Source organism: Sorex araneus, chromosome 2, assembly GCF_027595985.1.
Source record: "Sorex araneus isolate mSorAra2 chromosome 2, mSorAra2.pri, whole genome shotgun sequence".
NCBI lineage: Eukaryota > Metazoa > Chordata > Mammalia > Eulipotyphla > Soricidae > Sorex > Sorex araneus.
Window position 1 is genome coordinate 308,075,857 of NC_073303.1, and position 17,109 is coordinate 308,092,965.

The following is a 17,109-nucleotide window of genomic DNA, read 5'->3' on the forward strand; positions in this document are numbered from 1 at the left end:
TTCCTAAGACTCGTCTGCTGCACAGAAAAGCTAAAAGACCAAAGACTATTTTTTCAATCCAGAAGTAAATTATTTAATGTAAATAGAATGACTGGGTCACATAAAAGTATCAAGATCCAATATTCATCTAAGAAAGGCACACAGTACAGCTGTCAGACTTCAATCCATACATTTTCTGGCCTAGTTTGTTATTTATATATCTGAAAAGTAAATTTGACAAGTAAATTTATATGACATGCTAACATTTCTATGACATGCTAACAATATTAATTGTTCTCATTTTCACTTATACCACACATTGTACTGTTTTCTTTCCTTGCCTATTAGTCCATTGTATTTCTCTTTTCGTTGTCACCCAGCAGTGCTGGTGGACTGCTCTTGGCTCTGTGTGGATGGTTGCTTCTGGCTGTGCCAGTGCTGGGTTCAGAACCCAGGACTTTCACATGCAGAGCGTGTTCTCAGCCCATTGACCATCTCTTCTGCCCTGATCTGAGTTCTTCTTCAAATTAAATAAAGTTGTGACAGTAAAAAATACAGTTCCCATGTATCTATTATCACTACAAATAGTATTTTATCCTAAACACATTATTTCCATTTCAGACATTGAAAGTCTGTTCTTATATTTAGTTCCTATTTGTTCATCAATTCATGTGTACTTCATGAAAAAGAAAGTGTATATAGATCTTATTAATTAGGTTTACAGTCTTCAACCTAATAGAAAATCCAAAACCCAAGTCTTGTGTGTGATAGGATGTTTTTTTTTTCTCCTTGTGTTTTTTCTCCAGGGACATATGGTAACCATGTGGTGATGTAGAAAGATGTTTCATTTTTCTTCTCCATGATTCTAATGTATAGCTATTACATTTAAAGTCACTTCCATCATGCAATTAGGTATTGAATTAATATGAATCACCTTCTTTGGCAGGCCTCCCCCCTCTAAAAATATTAATTAAAAGGTAAGGTTGTATAAGTAGAAACTATTTTTGAAGGAGACGCCTTTCCAAGGATATCTTTCCACTTACAGCTTTTCTATTTCATCTTTTCTTTGTTATATTTACCTGCAAGAGAGGCTGAAAACTATAATATTTTTTTCATTAATTTTCCAATAACATAGGGTCTACTAGTCTGCAATGGAGGATGAATGCATAATGGTGTGGCAAATTAACAGTATCTAATACATAAATTAAGATAAGTAACTATAAGTATCTATATACAAACCCATCATAAATGTGTAAAGCTTTCACAAAAATCTCACCACAGACAAAACTAAATTTATTTTTGCAATTCTACTAAAATACTACTATATTTTTTTCTTGAAAGAATAGAATCTTCATATAATATGATGCACTTGACCATTTAGCACCAAATTGTTGTAGATGGAATCCAAGTTACTCTTTTAATGAATTTATATTTTTTATGTAATAAATATAATTGAGTTCCACTGACATCATTTTTCTATTTTTTATTTTTTAATGAATCACCATGGGGTACAGTTACAGACTTACAAATTTTTGTGCTTACGTTTCAGTCATACAATGATCGAGTGCCCATCCCTCCACCAGTGCCCATTCTCTGCCACCAATGTTCCCAGTATCCCTCCCATCCCCCCACCCCCCACCCTCCCCCACTCCACCTCTGTGACAGGCACATTCCCTTTTACTCTCTCTCTTCTTTAGGGTGTTTCCACTGATATCATTAATTGGAATGTATGACTATAAACAAAGTTATCTGTTGATGTACTGTTATCTGTTGATAACTTGGGAGCATTCGACATAATTTTCTTCTTTTTGCTTATATTTATGAGAATTTAAAAAATTATTTTGGGGCCACACATTGCAGTTTTTACAGATACCTGGCCATGCTCAGGGTACCATGCTGTGCCAGGGATGGCATTGGGCCTTTTGCATGGAAAGCATGCCTGGTGAGCTACCGCTCTAGGTTCCATTTGTAAGACTATTTGGTCAAATAACTTCTTGCTAATATTGCCATACACTTTGGATTTGTTCAGGTTTGGTTTGGCCTCCTCCACAGTGCTCTGTGGCATGTAGTGCTAGAGATCAAACTCAGTCCTTCATAGTAAGGAATGTACACTTGTCCTTTGAGCTACATTCCCAGCTGGTATCAGAAAAGATATTTACTTATTTATCTCAGAGTAAGTATTTTCACTGTAAGGAGTAACAATTACTTTTTCTAAACTGAGTTTGAAGAGTCAACTAATTCCTATAGAAAACTGATTTAAATGACTTTTCTTAAATTTTCCAAGAATGGTATAAAGCTGACACCATTTCTCATGCATGAAAGACTTAATCCATTGAACACAATGGATGCTTTTTTTGTATTTCAACTCAATTCTCTTGGGGAACCCCTGTTGAAAGGGACAGATACTTTTACTGATTTAAGCACATTACTGACCATTATGTAACCAGTGACCCCTAACACAGATAAATATGGAGACACACTCAGGAAATGGCTTTCTTATTTCCCATGGTATCTGATATGGCTGCAAACGACTTTTCTCTCAGCCCTTTACACATCATAGTGAACATAAGATTTCCTTTGTGAAACTCATGTGGTACACTCAGAAAACAGTCTATTTCATTTTGCCATATTGTCTTTTGTGTATTATGGAATGCTGCAAAAGCTTCTCACCAATTATTATAATTGTGCTCATTATAGCTGCTCTGTTTAAATCTGAGATGAATTCTCAAAGGTCATCTTTGTTAATTGTTTGCTATGATTACTGCAAAGTCACTATAGTTTATTGTAATGAAACTGATAACACATAACCCAATATCAATTTTTAAATTATTGTTTATATTCTATACCAATTCCTTTTTTTTGTAGAAAAAAGCCACAAAGAGAACCAAATATAATGCTTATGTCCTTCCGGTTTTAGAACTGAGATACTTGCAAATTTGCCAATATTTGCTTCAGAAATACTGCTTCAACTCAGACTCATTCTTTGAACTTCTTTTAGTTCCTATCACAAGTTTGGGAATTTCTTCTTTTCATCACTTTCTGGGGATTTCTTCTCCGTTGAATTTGTATATCCTAGATTTGCTTACAATATTTATGCAAAACTAGACTCTCAAAGTAGACTATCCACCTCTGTGGTTCGGAGTATCCTGAGAAATGCATATACCTAAATCTGCTCTAGGATTTCTGGCTGGAGCCTCAGAGGAGCACTTTTCCAAGGTTTTAATATTTAATGCTTTCTGGCCACCAAGTATGAAGTGATCATGATTCTCTAACAACCCCATAAATAATTCCCATCTTCATTTGGATAAGAGAAATTCCTGGTATAAACTATTCCTCTCATACTACCTTGACATTTATATAAAAAATTAAAAAGATAATGACTTAAGATCTTAACCTTTCACCTTTAAATTGCTAATTGTAATATTATTCAGGACACTTGCATTGTTGTACCAAAGTCCTACTAAAACAGACAGAAGCTGAAAATTTACATAGGCTTTACTGGCTTGTAATATGGATTTAAAACAAATCATCATCATCATGATCTTCACCATCATCATCATCTCAGTAGGATCCAGGAAGTCGCATGATGTATTTAGGTATTTCATCTCTCTAAGCTCTGTCTTCTTTCATTGCTCTATGTCCCTGTTCTAAATACTACATTATCATTAGTCTCAGTAAAAGCACCAGTATGAATACCAGTGGCCCATATTCAGTCAAGTTCCAGTCCCCAAACATATCCCTGCTTTAATTCAGCCATACCTGGGTTGGGGTCTGACCCAAAGGATCTACCACAGAGGTGAGAGTATGAAGAAAGAAACTTGGGTACATCTACACAATGGAATACTACGCAGCTGTTAGGAGAGATGAAGTAATGAAATTTGGATAGACATGGAGAGTATCATGCTAAGTGAAATGAGTCAGAAAGAGAGGGACAGACATAGAAGGACTGCACTCTCATTTGTGGAGTATAGAATAACATCATATGAGGCTGACACCCAAGGACAATAGATACAAGGGTCAGGATGATTGCCCCATAGCTGGAAGACTGCTTCATGAGTGGAGGGGAGAAGACAGATGGAATAAAGAAGGGATCACTAAGAAGATAATGGCTGGAGGAACCAGTTGGGATGGGAGATGTGTGCTGAAAGTAGACAATGAGCCAAACATGATGATCTCTCAGTGTCTGTGTTGCAAGCCATAATGCCCAAAAGTAGAGAGTATGGGGAATATTGTCTGCCATAAAGGCAGTGGGGGGTGGGAAATGGGGGTATACCAAGGATATTGGTGGTGGAGAATGTGCACTGGTGGAGGGATGTGTGTTGATCATTGTGAGATTGTAACCCAAACATGAAAGCTTGTAACTATCTCATGGTGATTCAATAAAATTTAAAAAAAGAGAAAGATTCCTTAAAAGGAAACCAGGCGAGGGCCAAAGAGATTGTTTAATGTTCTAGCATCAGATGGTTCCTTGAGCACTAACAGAAGTGACTCTCAAGCTACAAGGATGAGTATTTCATAATCACAACTGGCTAGGGTTCAAACAAGGAAGGAAGGAAGGAAGGAAGGAAGGAAGGAAGGAAGGAAGGAAGGAAGGAAGGAAGGAAGGAAGGAAGGAAGGAAGGAAGGAAGGGAGGGAGGGAGAGATGGAGGGAAGGGAGGGAGGGAGGGAGAGAGGGAGGGAGGGAGAAAATAAAGAGGAAGTGAAGGAGGGCAAGGGAATGGGGGTATTAGACAAAGTGGTGGGAAAATTATAGATAGGCAAAGGCAGAAAAATGCATTACTGTGAGCTATCATTATAGTAGTTGTGTTAATTATGTACTTGGTCCTTAAATTATCTCTCTAGATACATATTTTATATTTCAGCTAATAACAGCACCACCAATAATAATGGTAACTATTACTGATAGTTATTATGATATCATAATTTTCAGATATTTAGTGTATATTGATTTACACTAAATTAATTCTATAATTTAATAAATTAATTTTATAATAAATAAATATAATTTATTTATATATATTAATATATAAATATAATTTAATAAATTGATTTTATAATAAATTAATATAGTGAATAATTCAGCGATCTGCAATAGATTCTGTTATCATCCTATTTATCAATGAGAAAAGCAATCATAGAAAGTATTATGCTCATTGTAGTAGTGCTATAAAATGGTAGAGCCTGACCATTTGAATTCTATTTTTGAAGTTCTCTTAGCCACATTGTTGTAGGTCTTCAATTAAATAGAGGATTATGTCATTTTAAATTTGAAATTTTTTTTTTCATGAATTTAGTAGTCAGTAGTGCTTCATGAAAGATACTGTAAAATCAAGGATTTTTTTAAGTGGTCATTTGGCCTGAAGTGGAAATCTTAAGATAGCTTCCCCCCACTCCCAATTTTTTAAATACAGTTAATCCATTTAGTAATAAAGTTAATAGTAATTTAGTAGTAGATAATAGTAATTTAGTAATAGATAGCATCCATAAATGAAGTCGCTTACAAAGTTTGGTGTAACCTTGAGAGTAATGATACTCCTTTTAGGAAAATAGAACTAGGAAATTTTTGGTCAAAGTAATACTTTTTGCTAAATCATGGTGAGAGAACATAAGCAGATTCTGGAAACTGTTAGATTGCCTAGTCTTTGGATGAAGAAACGCTAATGAGTGATATAAATCTAGACAAATTAGGGCCAGATCACGAAGCAATTGAGTGTCATGGAAGAGCTTTCCAAGTTTCTCAAAATTTTTGTTTTCCCAATGGGACGATATTGATCAAATAACCTCAGATAAAATCCAATATATAAAAGAGATACAGATAGTAATTGTCTTTGTTACAAGGGAGGGGGAGGACATAGTTCTGGATCCTTCCTCGGAAACAGTGGTAGAGCCAATACAAGAGCCAGAAATTGAATAGCAAATTGCCATCGTAAGATTTTCTTTTCAGAACGACCCATACTTTAAGCTCAGCTACACTAAGGTCTGATATCTGTCTTATTATTGAATTACTGAAGGTGAGGAAAGCACCTATCTTATGGCTGTTTTCCATCTCTTTATGAGAAGTAAGGAGGGAACTTTTTCCTCCCTAGAGTTTCTGGTGGGATGCTTTGATCATAGTTAGTGGGCACTGTGTTTGCTGAAATTGTCCAAAAGAAAAAAAATGTAACTTCCTTGTTGGATTGTCTGGAAAAAGTCAGAGGGAGATGCTCTTACAAGTACCTTTAGTTCCTCTCTTTCAAAGGGAGGCAGTTCTGAGAAATGATTAGCACACAACACGGAGAATAATACTATTGTTGGTAACAGTTAAAACAGCAGCCAGGGTCACAAAAAATGACTAATAATGGTGCTGGATAGATAGTATAAGGTTAAGGCTCCTACTGCCTTGCATATTGCCAATTCAAATTCAAACTCCTGGTACCTCACCATTGCACCCAGAGCCCTGTCAGAAGCCACTCCTAAGCATGGAGCCTGGAATAGCTCCTGAGAACCACTAGATGTGACAAAAGAAATTCATAGAGTGCTTATTATGCGACAAGCATTGATCTAATGCAACATGCACTTAATCCTCAAAAGAACTCTCATTAGGGGACCACTGATTTAAAAGTACAAAGAAACTTTTCCAAAACCCACAGACAGGAAATGACAGAGTTCTAATTCATATGCAAGTAGTCTGGGTGTTACACCCTCCCCATACTTGGTAATAGTAGTGGCATATGGTGACAGATAGGGGAGCTCTGTCGAAGTATAACCTTGAAAGTCACATCCCACTCTCTTTAATGACTAGGGAATATTTCTTAAATTTGCTGAGTTTCAATTTTTTGTGCAAATACACACTACAAACTTTTTGTGAGGCTAAAAAGAAGAGTATCTGGTGTCTGACACAAAATGTTATTTTGGTAAGTAATTTTACCCACTGACTTGATAATATATTGTGAAGGACGAAGAGGGATAAGCAGTAGGAATGAAAAGAATTCATTAATGAACTTTGATAGATGTATTAGGGACTGGAAACCTGTGCTATAAAATAACCCATACTTGGGTTTTTACTTATTACTTGTAAACAGGACTTATCCCAGTCACCACCTGTTATAAGTTTTTGGCCTGTGCGTATGTAATTGTTTAAATGATTTAGTGTACAGTAGAATCCAGAAGAGGAAGTAGGGAAAAAATCCAGAACCTGAATACTGAAATTATAGGAATGTTCTCATTTACTCAGAAGAATTATTTGTTTAAATATGCTATGCTCTAGGATGAGAGCTGTAAACAACCGAAAGGACACTTACTATCTTCTCTGTCATAAAATTTGTATGCGTGAAAGACATTGACAAACAATTGGACAGTTACTTAGGCATGTGTGGTTTTCTTTCAAGGAGTACGAAGAGGTATTAAGAGAACTTAAGTGATTTCTCTTGGTGGCCAGTGTATTACTGATAAAGTATTAGCCACATGAAAACTAGTGAGCTGGACTGGTGTTGCTTACTTTGGTAGAGGAGTATTCATTCCTTGTTGTGGAATCTTGACCTACAGGTAGATTCGATGAAGCTCTTTGGTACCTCTTCTTTAGAACTGTTAAGGTAGAATTCTCCAACAGAGAAAGCAATCTGAAAAAGTACACGCTAAGAGTTTTTAATGGAGAAAAGATAAATTTTTCTCTGTCTCCATGATATCAACCATCTTTGGGGTTATTTTTAGTGTTTCCATTCTCTATGTCCTAGTGCATGTAGAAACTTGGAAAGCTCCTAGATTTCTAAAAGTGAACAGTCTGGGCTGCCCACTCTGTGATCACGTCAGTATCTCTTCTTACCTTGCAGGAAGAATTCTTCCCTTTCGGTGGCTTCTGTGTGTCTGGGTTTCCGTACATATGCCTGCAGATGGGGTGGAGAACTTGGAGAGCTTAGAGAGATTATTTAAGCATGAAACATGCATCAGTTCTCGGCCTTTTGGCTAAGAAAAAGTGAAGAGTAAAACATGGACCTGTAAACTATTCCCTATAACCCCATACTAATAAAAATTAGCACTTTGGTTTTAAGAAAAGCACCAGTTTTAAGAAATATTTTTACATCATGATGGCTTGAACTTAATAGTGCCTTGTGTTTGTACCTTTCAATGTACCTCAGAGCATTTGATCAATAAGTCTGGTGGATTGTCTGAGGGGGAGATTGTCTGTCTCCCGGAGGAGAGGTGGATATTGATGAAAAGAATGACATTTGGATGAGGAGACTGGTGTCCTTGAATCATGGGCCTGCTGTTTAAATCCAGACTTAAAATCAAGTTCTTTAGTAGTGGATTGTTGACTCTCCATTTTAACTTCTCAGCTATTGTTCTCATTGTCTCATTTTTTGGCTCCTCTTTTTACTTTAGAAGTATAAAGTAAAGTGTTTTATAGTCATTAAACCAACATCTTTGTTGTCATTGATTGACTTTATAAGTAGGGATTTTGCATTTAAACCTATATGATTAAATGCTTATTTTTTTCTAAAAAAATGACTAGTTTATGTTGTTGGCATCTTGAATAAAATTTCTGTTGGAAGAAGCAAATTTATTATTATCATTTATAATTTAAAAATTACATTCTAAAAATATCAACAATCCTTTCCAGTTCTAAGAGTCTGTAATTCTTTTTTTTTCTTTGCGGGGGAGGACTTTTTGGTTCACACCTGATGATGCTCAGGGGTTACTCCTGGCTGTGCACTCAGGAATTACTCCTGGCAGTGCTTGAGGGACCATATGGGATGCCGGGGATCAAACCTGGATTGGCCACATGCAAGACAAATGCCCTCCTTGCCTGAGCATGTTAGATCAAGTAACAGAAGTGGCTGCCCAGTGCTGAACACTGCTGTGAAAAGTGGGACAGATGAGAATAGTCAGTACTAGCCAATTCTCTGCTCCTGCCTTAGGTGGAAGATGAGAGGGGGAGAATGCACTTAGTGGATCTATACTCCACTTCTTTCCAGTATTCAAACTGACTATGCATTAATAGATTACACCTGTCTTATTATTGGGGAACAGTTTTCTCCCAACATGCCCGGACACATTGTGCACTGGGTTCAGGCAGATGTGGAGCGAAGGATGATGGACGTGGGGAGAAACACCCTTCAGGAGCAGCTGATGACTGTTCACCTTATTGCCAGATACACGCATATTTTTAGAGCGTCTCAGCTTATAAGAAAGTTCAATCACGTAAAGTTCAGCATTATTGGCCTATCACCTCGCCAACTCTCCTTTGCCCTGGTCCAATCCCAGTCAGAGCTAGATGCTGCAGTTAGAATGACTTGCTCAGCATATGTGACAGTTTCTGTGTCTAGGGCTCATGTGACTAGGAGGTCCAGTGAGGCTCAAGGCTGAACACCTGGTGCTGGCTGACACCCTGTTTTTGCCAACTTTGCCCAGATACTCCCTCTTTCAAGACTTTGCTTCTGGGCCATTTGCAAAGTCGGGTCTTATCTGCTCTAAAGCCCATCACCATGCTCCACATTTTATAGACAGAGAGTTGAATGTCGATCATGCTTTTGGTATAAGCACACTAATATTAAATGTCTAATTTATCTTATTTTTAAATCCCAGTATATTATAGACACTTAAGGTGTCTATACCCTATATGCTATATACTATACCCTATAATACTATACCCTATGTAGTATCTACAAACTTAAAATCCCTCCATTATCTGCTGAAATAATTCATAAGCAGATATTATCATCTGCTAAAAATAAGCTTTTCCAATTGATTCCTTTTAATGATCTTCTCTTTAAGAGTTGTCTCTTTAATGATGGTATAAGATAATCCACATTCTTGTTTTTATGCTTTGTAGTTTTGGTAGAATCACAAGGATTATTGTCTTTCTTCTGTCTAGGAGTTGCAGTCTGAACCCTGGCTTTGAAATCAGATGAATCTGGCTTTGAATCTTAACTCTAACATTTAAAATATGAATAAACTTGAGAAGTTTAGCCTCTCTGAATGCTTTTTCCTCAATTGTAAAATGTGATCACTACAACTATCTAGCTTAAGCAAAGCTTTTGAATAAAAGAAAATATACATACAGCATACAGCTGGTACACAGTGTATATAGCTGAAGGTTAACTTTAGCTGTATTTCATGACCATGCGTGTGATTAGCATGTACTCACCCCAAGCACCCAATGAAATCAAAGCATCATCTGAAATCTTGCAATTCTTACATTTGAAAACCACTGTCTCTTCATATGACTTCTCATTTTCTCAGAGACCAGTCACGATGTCTCACTTTGCAGACTTCTCTGCAAATAGTGAGGACTTCCCTAATACCAATTACTTTTTAAAAATTCCCCTTTCATAGTTTTTGTTGTTATTATTATTTGATGACAGGTTATCTCACACACACACACACACACACACACACACACACACCTGTTTGTGGCACTTGCTGAGTCACATAACCTAGTTGCAGTGCACAGACATACTGATTCTCCTCCTGTATTGGAGATTTAGTTGTGGGGCTCCGCAAAGGCTGCACTCCTGATCTTAGTGCTTGCCATGTCTTTAGTCATGATGCCCATGGGGTATTGCACACTCTAGCTGTGGTGTTTGCACACACCTGGATCATGAGCACCAAAGATCATGCAGTTTGTTGCAGCACCAGGGGGTTTCAATCAGCACAGCTGTTAGTTCTGTACTCATTGAATGTGGGTGGCACCAGGGAGCAAACTTGCAGCTTCATGCTGGCAAAGCAGAAGCTTCTGTCACTCAGACATTCCTTATGCCACAAGTTCTTCTAAAAGCACAGCTGCATCACATTTGCCAGTGCTGCCCAATCAAATCACATGGCCAGGTCCAGGGACAAGAAGAAGAAATGGTAATTTTGTTTTTATCACAAATATTAAGCAATAAATAAACACTCATGATCTTAAGGAGAAGGGGGAGCCTTTTATGGTGCTAATCATTTAGAAACCTAGAAGGGAGGTATGATAAACATTCTCCATCCAATTTACAAGTGAAATTACCTGACATTTGCAGTTTATATTCCATGCTGCAGATTACATAATGAGTTGTAGATTTTGAAGTCTTCTGGTCGGAGTAAAGCTTAGTCTGAGAAAACTAAATTTGATTATTACAGTTACTTCCTCTGAATATAGTATGCCTGAAATTCTATTGAAAATAACTTTGTAAATCATGGTGCGTTAATAAAATAAATAAATAAAGCTGTTCCCTTTGTAAATTTGTGACAGTTTGGATTCATTACTTTACTTTTATTATGATACAGTATCATTAGTTTATGTGGGGGGTATTTTATTTTTATATTTTTTATTTTTATTTAAACTGTAGTTTACTAAGTTCATAATACAGTTAGTATAGGCTTTCAATGTTCCAGCAACAATCCCACCATGAGAATGACCTTCCTTCACCATTTCTCCAACCATTCTCAGAGCCTGCCCCCTTAGCAAAGGCACAATAATTTATTTTTATATTACTTGTTGTAACTGAACAATTAATAAAATTATCAGAAATTTTTCAGGAGAGGAAACTTTGTGAAAATTGTTCCATTTCACCATGGATTCCTTGTTTGACGTCTAAGCTATTTGTTGCTAGCTGAACCCTCTTTGTTACTGTTTTTGTTTGCTGAGTTTAGTTGACTTCTATGGTACTTCCCCATCTAACTTGGTGTGCTCTGACTGGAATGTCAGTATTGTGGAATTTGGAGGTGTTGAGGCCTGATATATAGCTCTGCAGTCCAGAACTTTAGGTTTCTAGAATTGGCCATGAGTTTTCAGGATAGTGGCTTCGGAGGAAATGGGCGTGTCTGGTGGTGCTTCTGGAAGTATGGGGGAGGATGCCCACCCACTCTCTGAGAAGACCCCAGAGTTCCTACCTTGGAAACCGGTATATACCTGGAATTTTTGGGGAATGATCTTCCTGCAGAGATTGTTCATGAGGACATAAAATTGGGCCATTGGTATAGTAACAGCTATGGATTGTGGCTGTTAAGGCTTCATCCTGACAGAGGCTGAGCCGGCCCTCTCCTGAGGGCACCCCAGAATTTTCGACCAGAAGATATATAGATCCATTAATTGTAGTGGCTTTGTTTATATCTCCTCAGAGATTTCGTCATGAGTCTGGAGAGCAGGTCAGTGAGGGAGTGTGTCTTTGTCCTTGGGAATGCAATGTCACTTACCTTCTTTAGGAAACCTGATAGGAGAGGGTAAAAATATATGCATGAGAGTTTAATTAGTTTTATTACTTGCTAGAAAATGTCCCTTTCAATTTCTCTGAACAGCATATACTGCCATCATTCCCCTGAACTGAAGCTCTAGATAAAAAGTAGACCCAAAGGCCTAATAAATGGCATGTTCACTTACTAGGGTCACTTAAGATCAAGATCAAGTTTCTCTATTACAGTCACATAGCCATGACCCACAATGGTTCTATAATTGTGTTTGGGAAGCTTTCGATCTAAACCTAAAATTCAAGTTGCCGACATTCCTATCCTCCACCTCTAGATTTATTCTTTAGAAGATTAATAATGTTTATTTGGTTTTATACTCCATAACTTTCATATTCGGCATTTAACTATTCCAAAAAGCAGACATATAGTAGCACTATTATTATTATTTTTTAAATTTTTTAAACTTTATTGAATCACCGTGAGATAGTTACAAGCTTTCATGTTTGAGTTACAATCTCACAATGATCAAACACCCATCCCTCCACCAGTGCACATTCCCCACCACCAATATCCCCGGTATACCCCCCCTTTCCAGCCCTCCCCCTGCCTCCATGACAGACAATATTCCCCATATTCTCTGTCTACTTTTGGGCATTATAGCTTGTAACACAGACTCTGAGAGGTCATCATGTTTGGTCCATTATCTACTTACGGCATGCATCTTCCATCCCAGCTGGTTCCTCCAGCCATTATTTTCTTAGTGATCCTTTCTCTATTCCATCTGCCTTCTCCGCTCTGCTCATGAAGCAGGCTTCCAGCTATGGGGCAATCCTCTTGGCCCTTGTATCTACTGTCCTTGGGTGTCAGCCTCATGTGATACTATTTTATACTCCACAAATGAGTGCAGTCCCTCTATGTCTGTCCCTCTCTGACTCATTTCACTTAGCATTATACTCTCCATGTTTATCTATTTATAAGCAAATTTCATGACTTCATCTCTCCTAACAGCTGCATAGTATTCCATTGTGTAGATGTGCCAAAGTTTCTTTAACCAGTCATCTGTTTTAGGGCACTCGGGCTGTTTCCATATTTTGGCTATTGTGAACAGTGCTGCAATGAATATATAGGTACAGATGTCATTTCTACTGTGCTTTTTTTCATCCTTGGGATATATTCCCAGAAGTGGTATTGCGGGGTCATATGGAAGCTCAATTTCTAGTTTTTGAAGGACTGTCCATATTGTTTTCCAGAAAAGCTGGACCAGTCGGCATTCCCACCAACAGTGAAGGAGCGTCCCTTTTCCCCCACATCCACGCCAGCATTGGTTGCTTCTGTCTTTTTGAATGTGTGCCAGTCTCTGTGATGTGAGATGATACGTCATTGTGTCATTGTTGTTTTTATTTGCATCTCCCTGATGACTACCAATGTGGAGCATTTTTTCATGTGCTTTTTGGCCATTTGTATTTCTTTTTTGAGGAAAACTCTGTTCATTTCTTCTCCCCATTTTTTGATGGGGTTGGAGGGTTTTTTCTTATACAATTAATAGCACTATTATTACAATATCTTTTTTACATCATAGATGAAAAACTTAAGCTTCAAATTGGGGTTTTTTTCTTGAGTTCATAAAACCAGGAAGGCATGAAACCCAAACACACCCTATATTCTGTTTTGTCATCCTCAGCTGACTGATATAAGCTTTCCACATTGACCTGTTTCCTCAGTTTACCTTTGCAAGGATGTAGAATATGTTGATGTCCTCTTGGTCTCCAATACTATTTATTTTAGACTTAATTGTATACTGAATTACATTGTTATTAAACTATTTCATGCATTCTTATTTTCTTAATGATATAGTAAGCTAAATTTAAAGAATTTATTTCTCTTGAATTCTCCCACATATCCCACCCTCCTGTTGAGATCCTATAGGCAAGCAGCAAAGACTTGCAAAATCAACTCATTTTCCCACTAGAAACGACTTACTAGTAAGCCTGGCATGGTCAAGCAGGAAGTATCATATCACCTCATGTAGTTGTCTCTTTAAAGAGTGTAGCCACACTGATGCCAGACTGCCTACAGAAACCCTTGGGTTTGTTTTCTCTTCTTCTATTTAGACAGAAATATATCCACTCACATCGTACATTCTTTCACAATTATTTGGTCTCATGGGGTGAATTTAAAATAGCTAACATGTGCCATAGTAAGTCATTGAAGATATACTACAGGAACACTTAAGCCAGTTGAAGGCTTGTGAAGGTCACACTCTCCTTATGCCTGCAGAGAATGGGAGGGCACTGCAGGGAGAATTCCTTGGTCAGCATCACACACACACACACACACACACACACACACACACACACACACCTCAACATCTATCCTAGATCCTCACTCCTCTTCTCTCCCCCTCGATACAAGGGCCATAGATTTCTCCTTAGCTCAGCATCCCAAATCTGCATTCTATTTTGAGTTTACTAGCCTTTGGCTTAGTTAAGCTTTGTATGGTATAGCATGCTTAGTCCTACTAGGTTTGCACATTTCTTTCTGTTTGTTTGTGTACAGTGGCTATATTTTAGTATGGTTAGAAATGTCAGCAGTTTACCATGCTCCTTAGCTTACTCTCATCTAAAAGGATATGATGTCATCAATGATGCTGAAAGTGATTGGGCCCTTTGTAGGATTTTTTCTTTTTACTTACATTTATTCAACAGGTCTTTTGTTTAGGGCTGGGGATGTTATAGAAATCAAAAACAGACAGAATCCTTGTAGTTATAATTGTCATAGGCTGAAGGACGGGAGGCTGTAATAAAATGTTAGGATCTATGAAAGTGGGTTGCAGTTCTCGTAGGTGCTAAAAAGGAATAGAAATAACATGGGATTGATCCATGGTATCGGATCAGGCAGATAAAAAAGCTGTGATGTGGAGGAGACCTTTGACCTGGGAGCTGACAGTAGAGGGAAACTTATGATATAGGGAGAAGAGGGTCAAGTAAAAGAGCAAATCCAGCGTAGTGAGACTCATATTCCATAACGGTACCAGCAAATATAGTGTCTGCTTATAAGAAGTGTAGGAGATGGACAGGCTAATAATGAGGCAGGGGGCAGAAGGGTGTTAACATTGCCTGAAAAAAATTAAAGAAAACATACTTCATACAGTTGTTGAGTATCAGTTGAACTCCGTCAATCAGGGACAGTGAGTAGGAATTATAGGAAAAGGAATGGAGGAAATAAGTTACTATAGAAAGGCCCAGAAATGTAGAGATCTTGAAGGAAGGCTGAACATCTATAAGGGAAAGGGTGCAGACAGGGATACCATGAGTGCTCTTTCAGGTTAACTTATATGGAGCCAGAGAGATAGTACAGTGGGTAGTGCAATTGCCTTGCATGCAGGGTTTGATCCCCAGCACCGCATACGGTTTCCAAGCACCACCAGTAGTAATCCCTGAGCACAGAGTCAAGAATTACCCCTGAGCACCGCCACATGTGGTCCAAAACCAACAACAACAAAAAATTAAAACCCCAAAGTTTATTATTCTCAGGGATAATCACTGCTGTGGCATTTAAGAGAATTGTCTGAGATGAAAATATTTTCAACCTGAAACTTAAAACACTCTTTTATGTTCAAATTGCTATTTTCAATCAAAATAGAAGTATTTGAGAATATATATGCTCCTCACCAAAATCTGGGGGGTATATGTGTTTTCACCAGCCCATGTTTCTTCAAACTGAAACTTCGAATGAGTGAAACTTGGATATTAGAAACTCTTTAAGAGCTCTTTCCTTTGACATCCATGGCACTATCACATTTCCCCCCTTTCTTTTCATACTTAGTTTCCTGAAGGTGAGATAGGTACTTCTACTTTGTGAATGCCTCAGATCTCGGGAACTTAGACTTGCTCCCTTTTCCATCTGACTTATATCATCTTCAGTAAGGTACTTCAATAAAAGTAGACTTCAAAGGAAATGAACCTAACAAATTTAAAAATCTAAGAGCCTGCATTTTTATCTTGTCACTTGCCTCAATCTTTCCTATGCCAGATTTGATAAGTGATAGTGCTTGATAGATATTTAAAGTCGTAGAGTAAATTTTAACACAATAATCTACTTTCCTTACTTTTCAGGTGAAGAATAAAGATGTTAAGTTTGTTGTGTTTCTGTTATTTTCTTCATTGAATTGCATGACAGATTGCATGTTTACTGTTCAAACAGAATACCCTAAAGACTGCCAATATGTTCTTATATGTGTACTTCCTAGTCAAGATAAAAGTCAAGTTATATAATAATTTTGTTTGTTTGTTACCACTAGGAAAAAAATGAAAGACCTTAGCATACAGATGCTATAGATGATAGATAAATGGATTGGTAGATGGTTTGCATAATGTAAAATAAAAGCCTACTAAAAACAATTCTTTTCATGATGAAATATTTATTGTTCTAATACAGGATGAAGAGGAAGAAATCAAGCAAGAAATTAACATGCTGAAGAAATATTCTCATCATCGGAATATTGCTACATACTATGGTGCTTTTATCAAAAAGAACCCTCCAGGCATGGATGACCAGCTTTGGGTAGGTCGCCTTATCTCCCCAATTTGTCTTACTTTATTTGTTTGAATTTGAGATACAGATGGTTTGGGCCATGCCCAGCAGTCTTCAGGACTTGTTCCTGACCTGGGACCACGTCTGGTTCTAAGATCAGTCTGGAATCATCTGCGTGCAAGGTTAGAGTCTTGTCTCCTGTCTCCAATACCCCCAAATTTGTCTTGATGAAGAATAATCAGGTTTTACAAGTCCATCTCTCTGCCTGATGAGTATGTTTAAGTAAATTGTTTGGAACTCTTGATTTCCATAAAACATTGTGTACTTAACATTGTTTACTTCCATGTCCTTGAATAACTTTATATCTTTTAAATATTTCTTGCTGCTCTTACTTAATGTGACCCATCCTTACAAATGGCTATGCCTTTTTTTTCACCAGTATCTCTATGCATTTTCACTGT

The 17,109-nt window shown here is 37.5% G+C and overlaps 1 protein-coding gene across 5 annotated transcripts in view; it reads left to right on the forward strand.

The window, feature by feature from the left end:
• TNIK (TRAF2 and NCK interacting kinase) overlaps positions 1-17,109 on the forward strand; it is a 460,339-nt gene that overhangs the window by 271,122 nt on the left and 172,108 nt on the right. For all 5 annotated transcript variants that reach the window (XM_055125449.1, XM_004618863.2, XM_055125450.1 and 2 more), the window contains one exon: positions 16,553-16,678. In XM_055125449.1, coding sequence (XP_054981424.1) covers positions 16,553-16,678 — 126 coding nt within the window. The remainder of the gene's footprint in view (positions 1-16,552; positions 16,679-17,109) is intronic.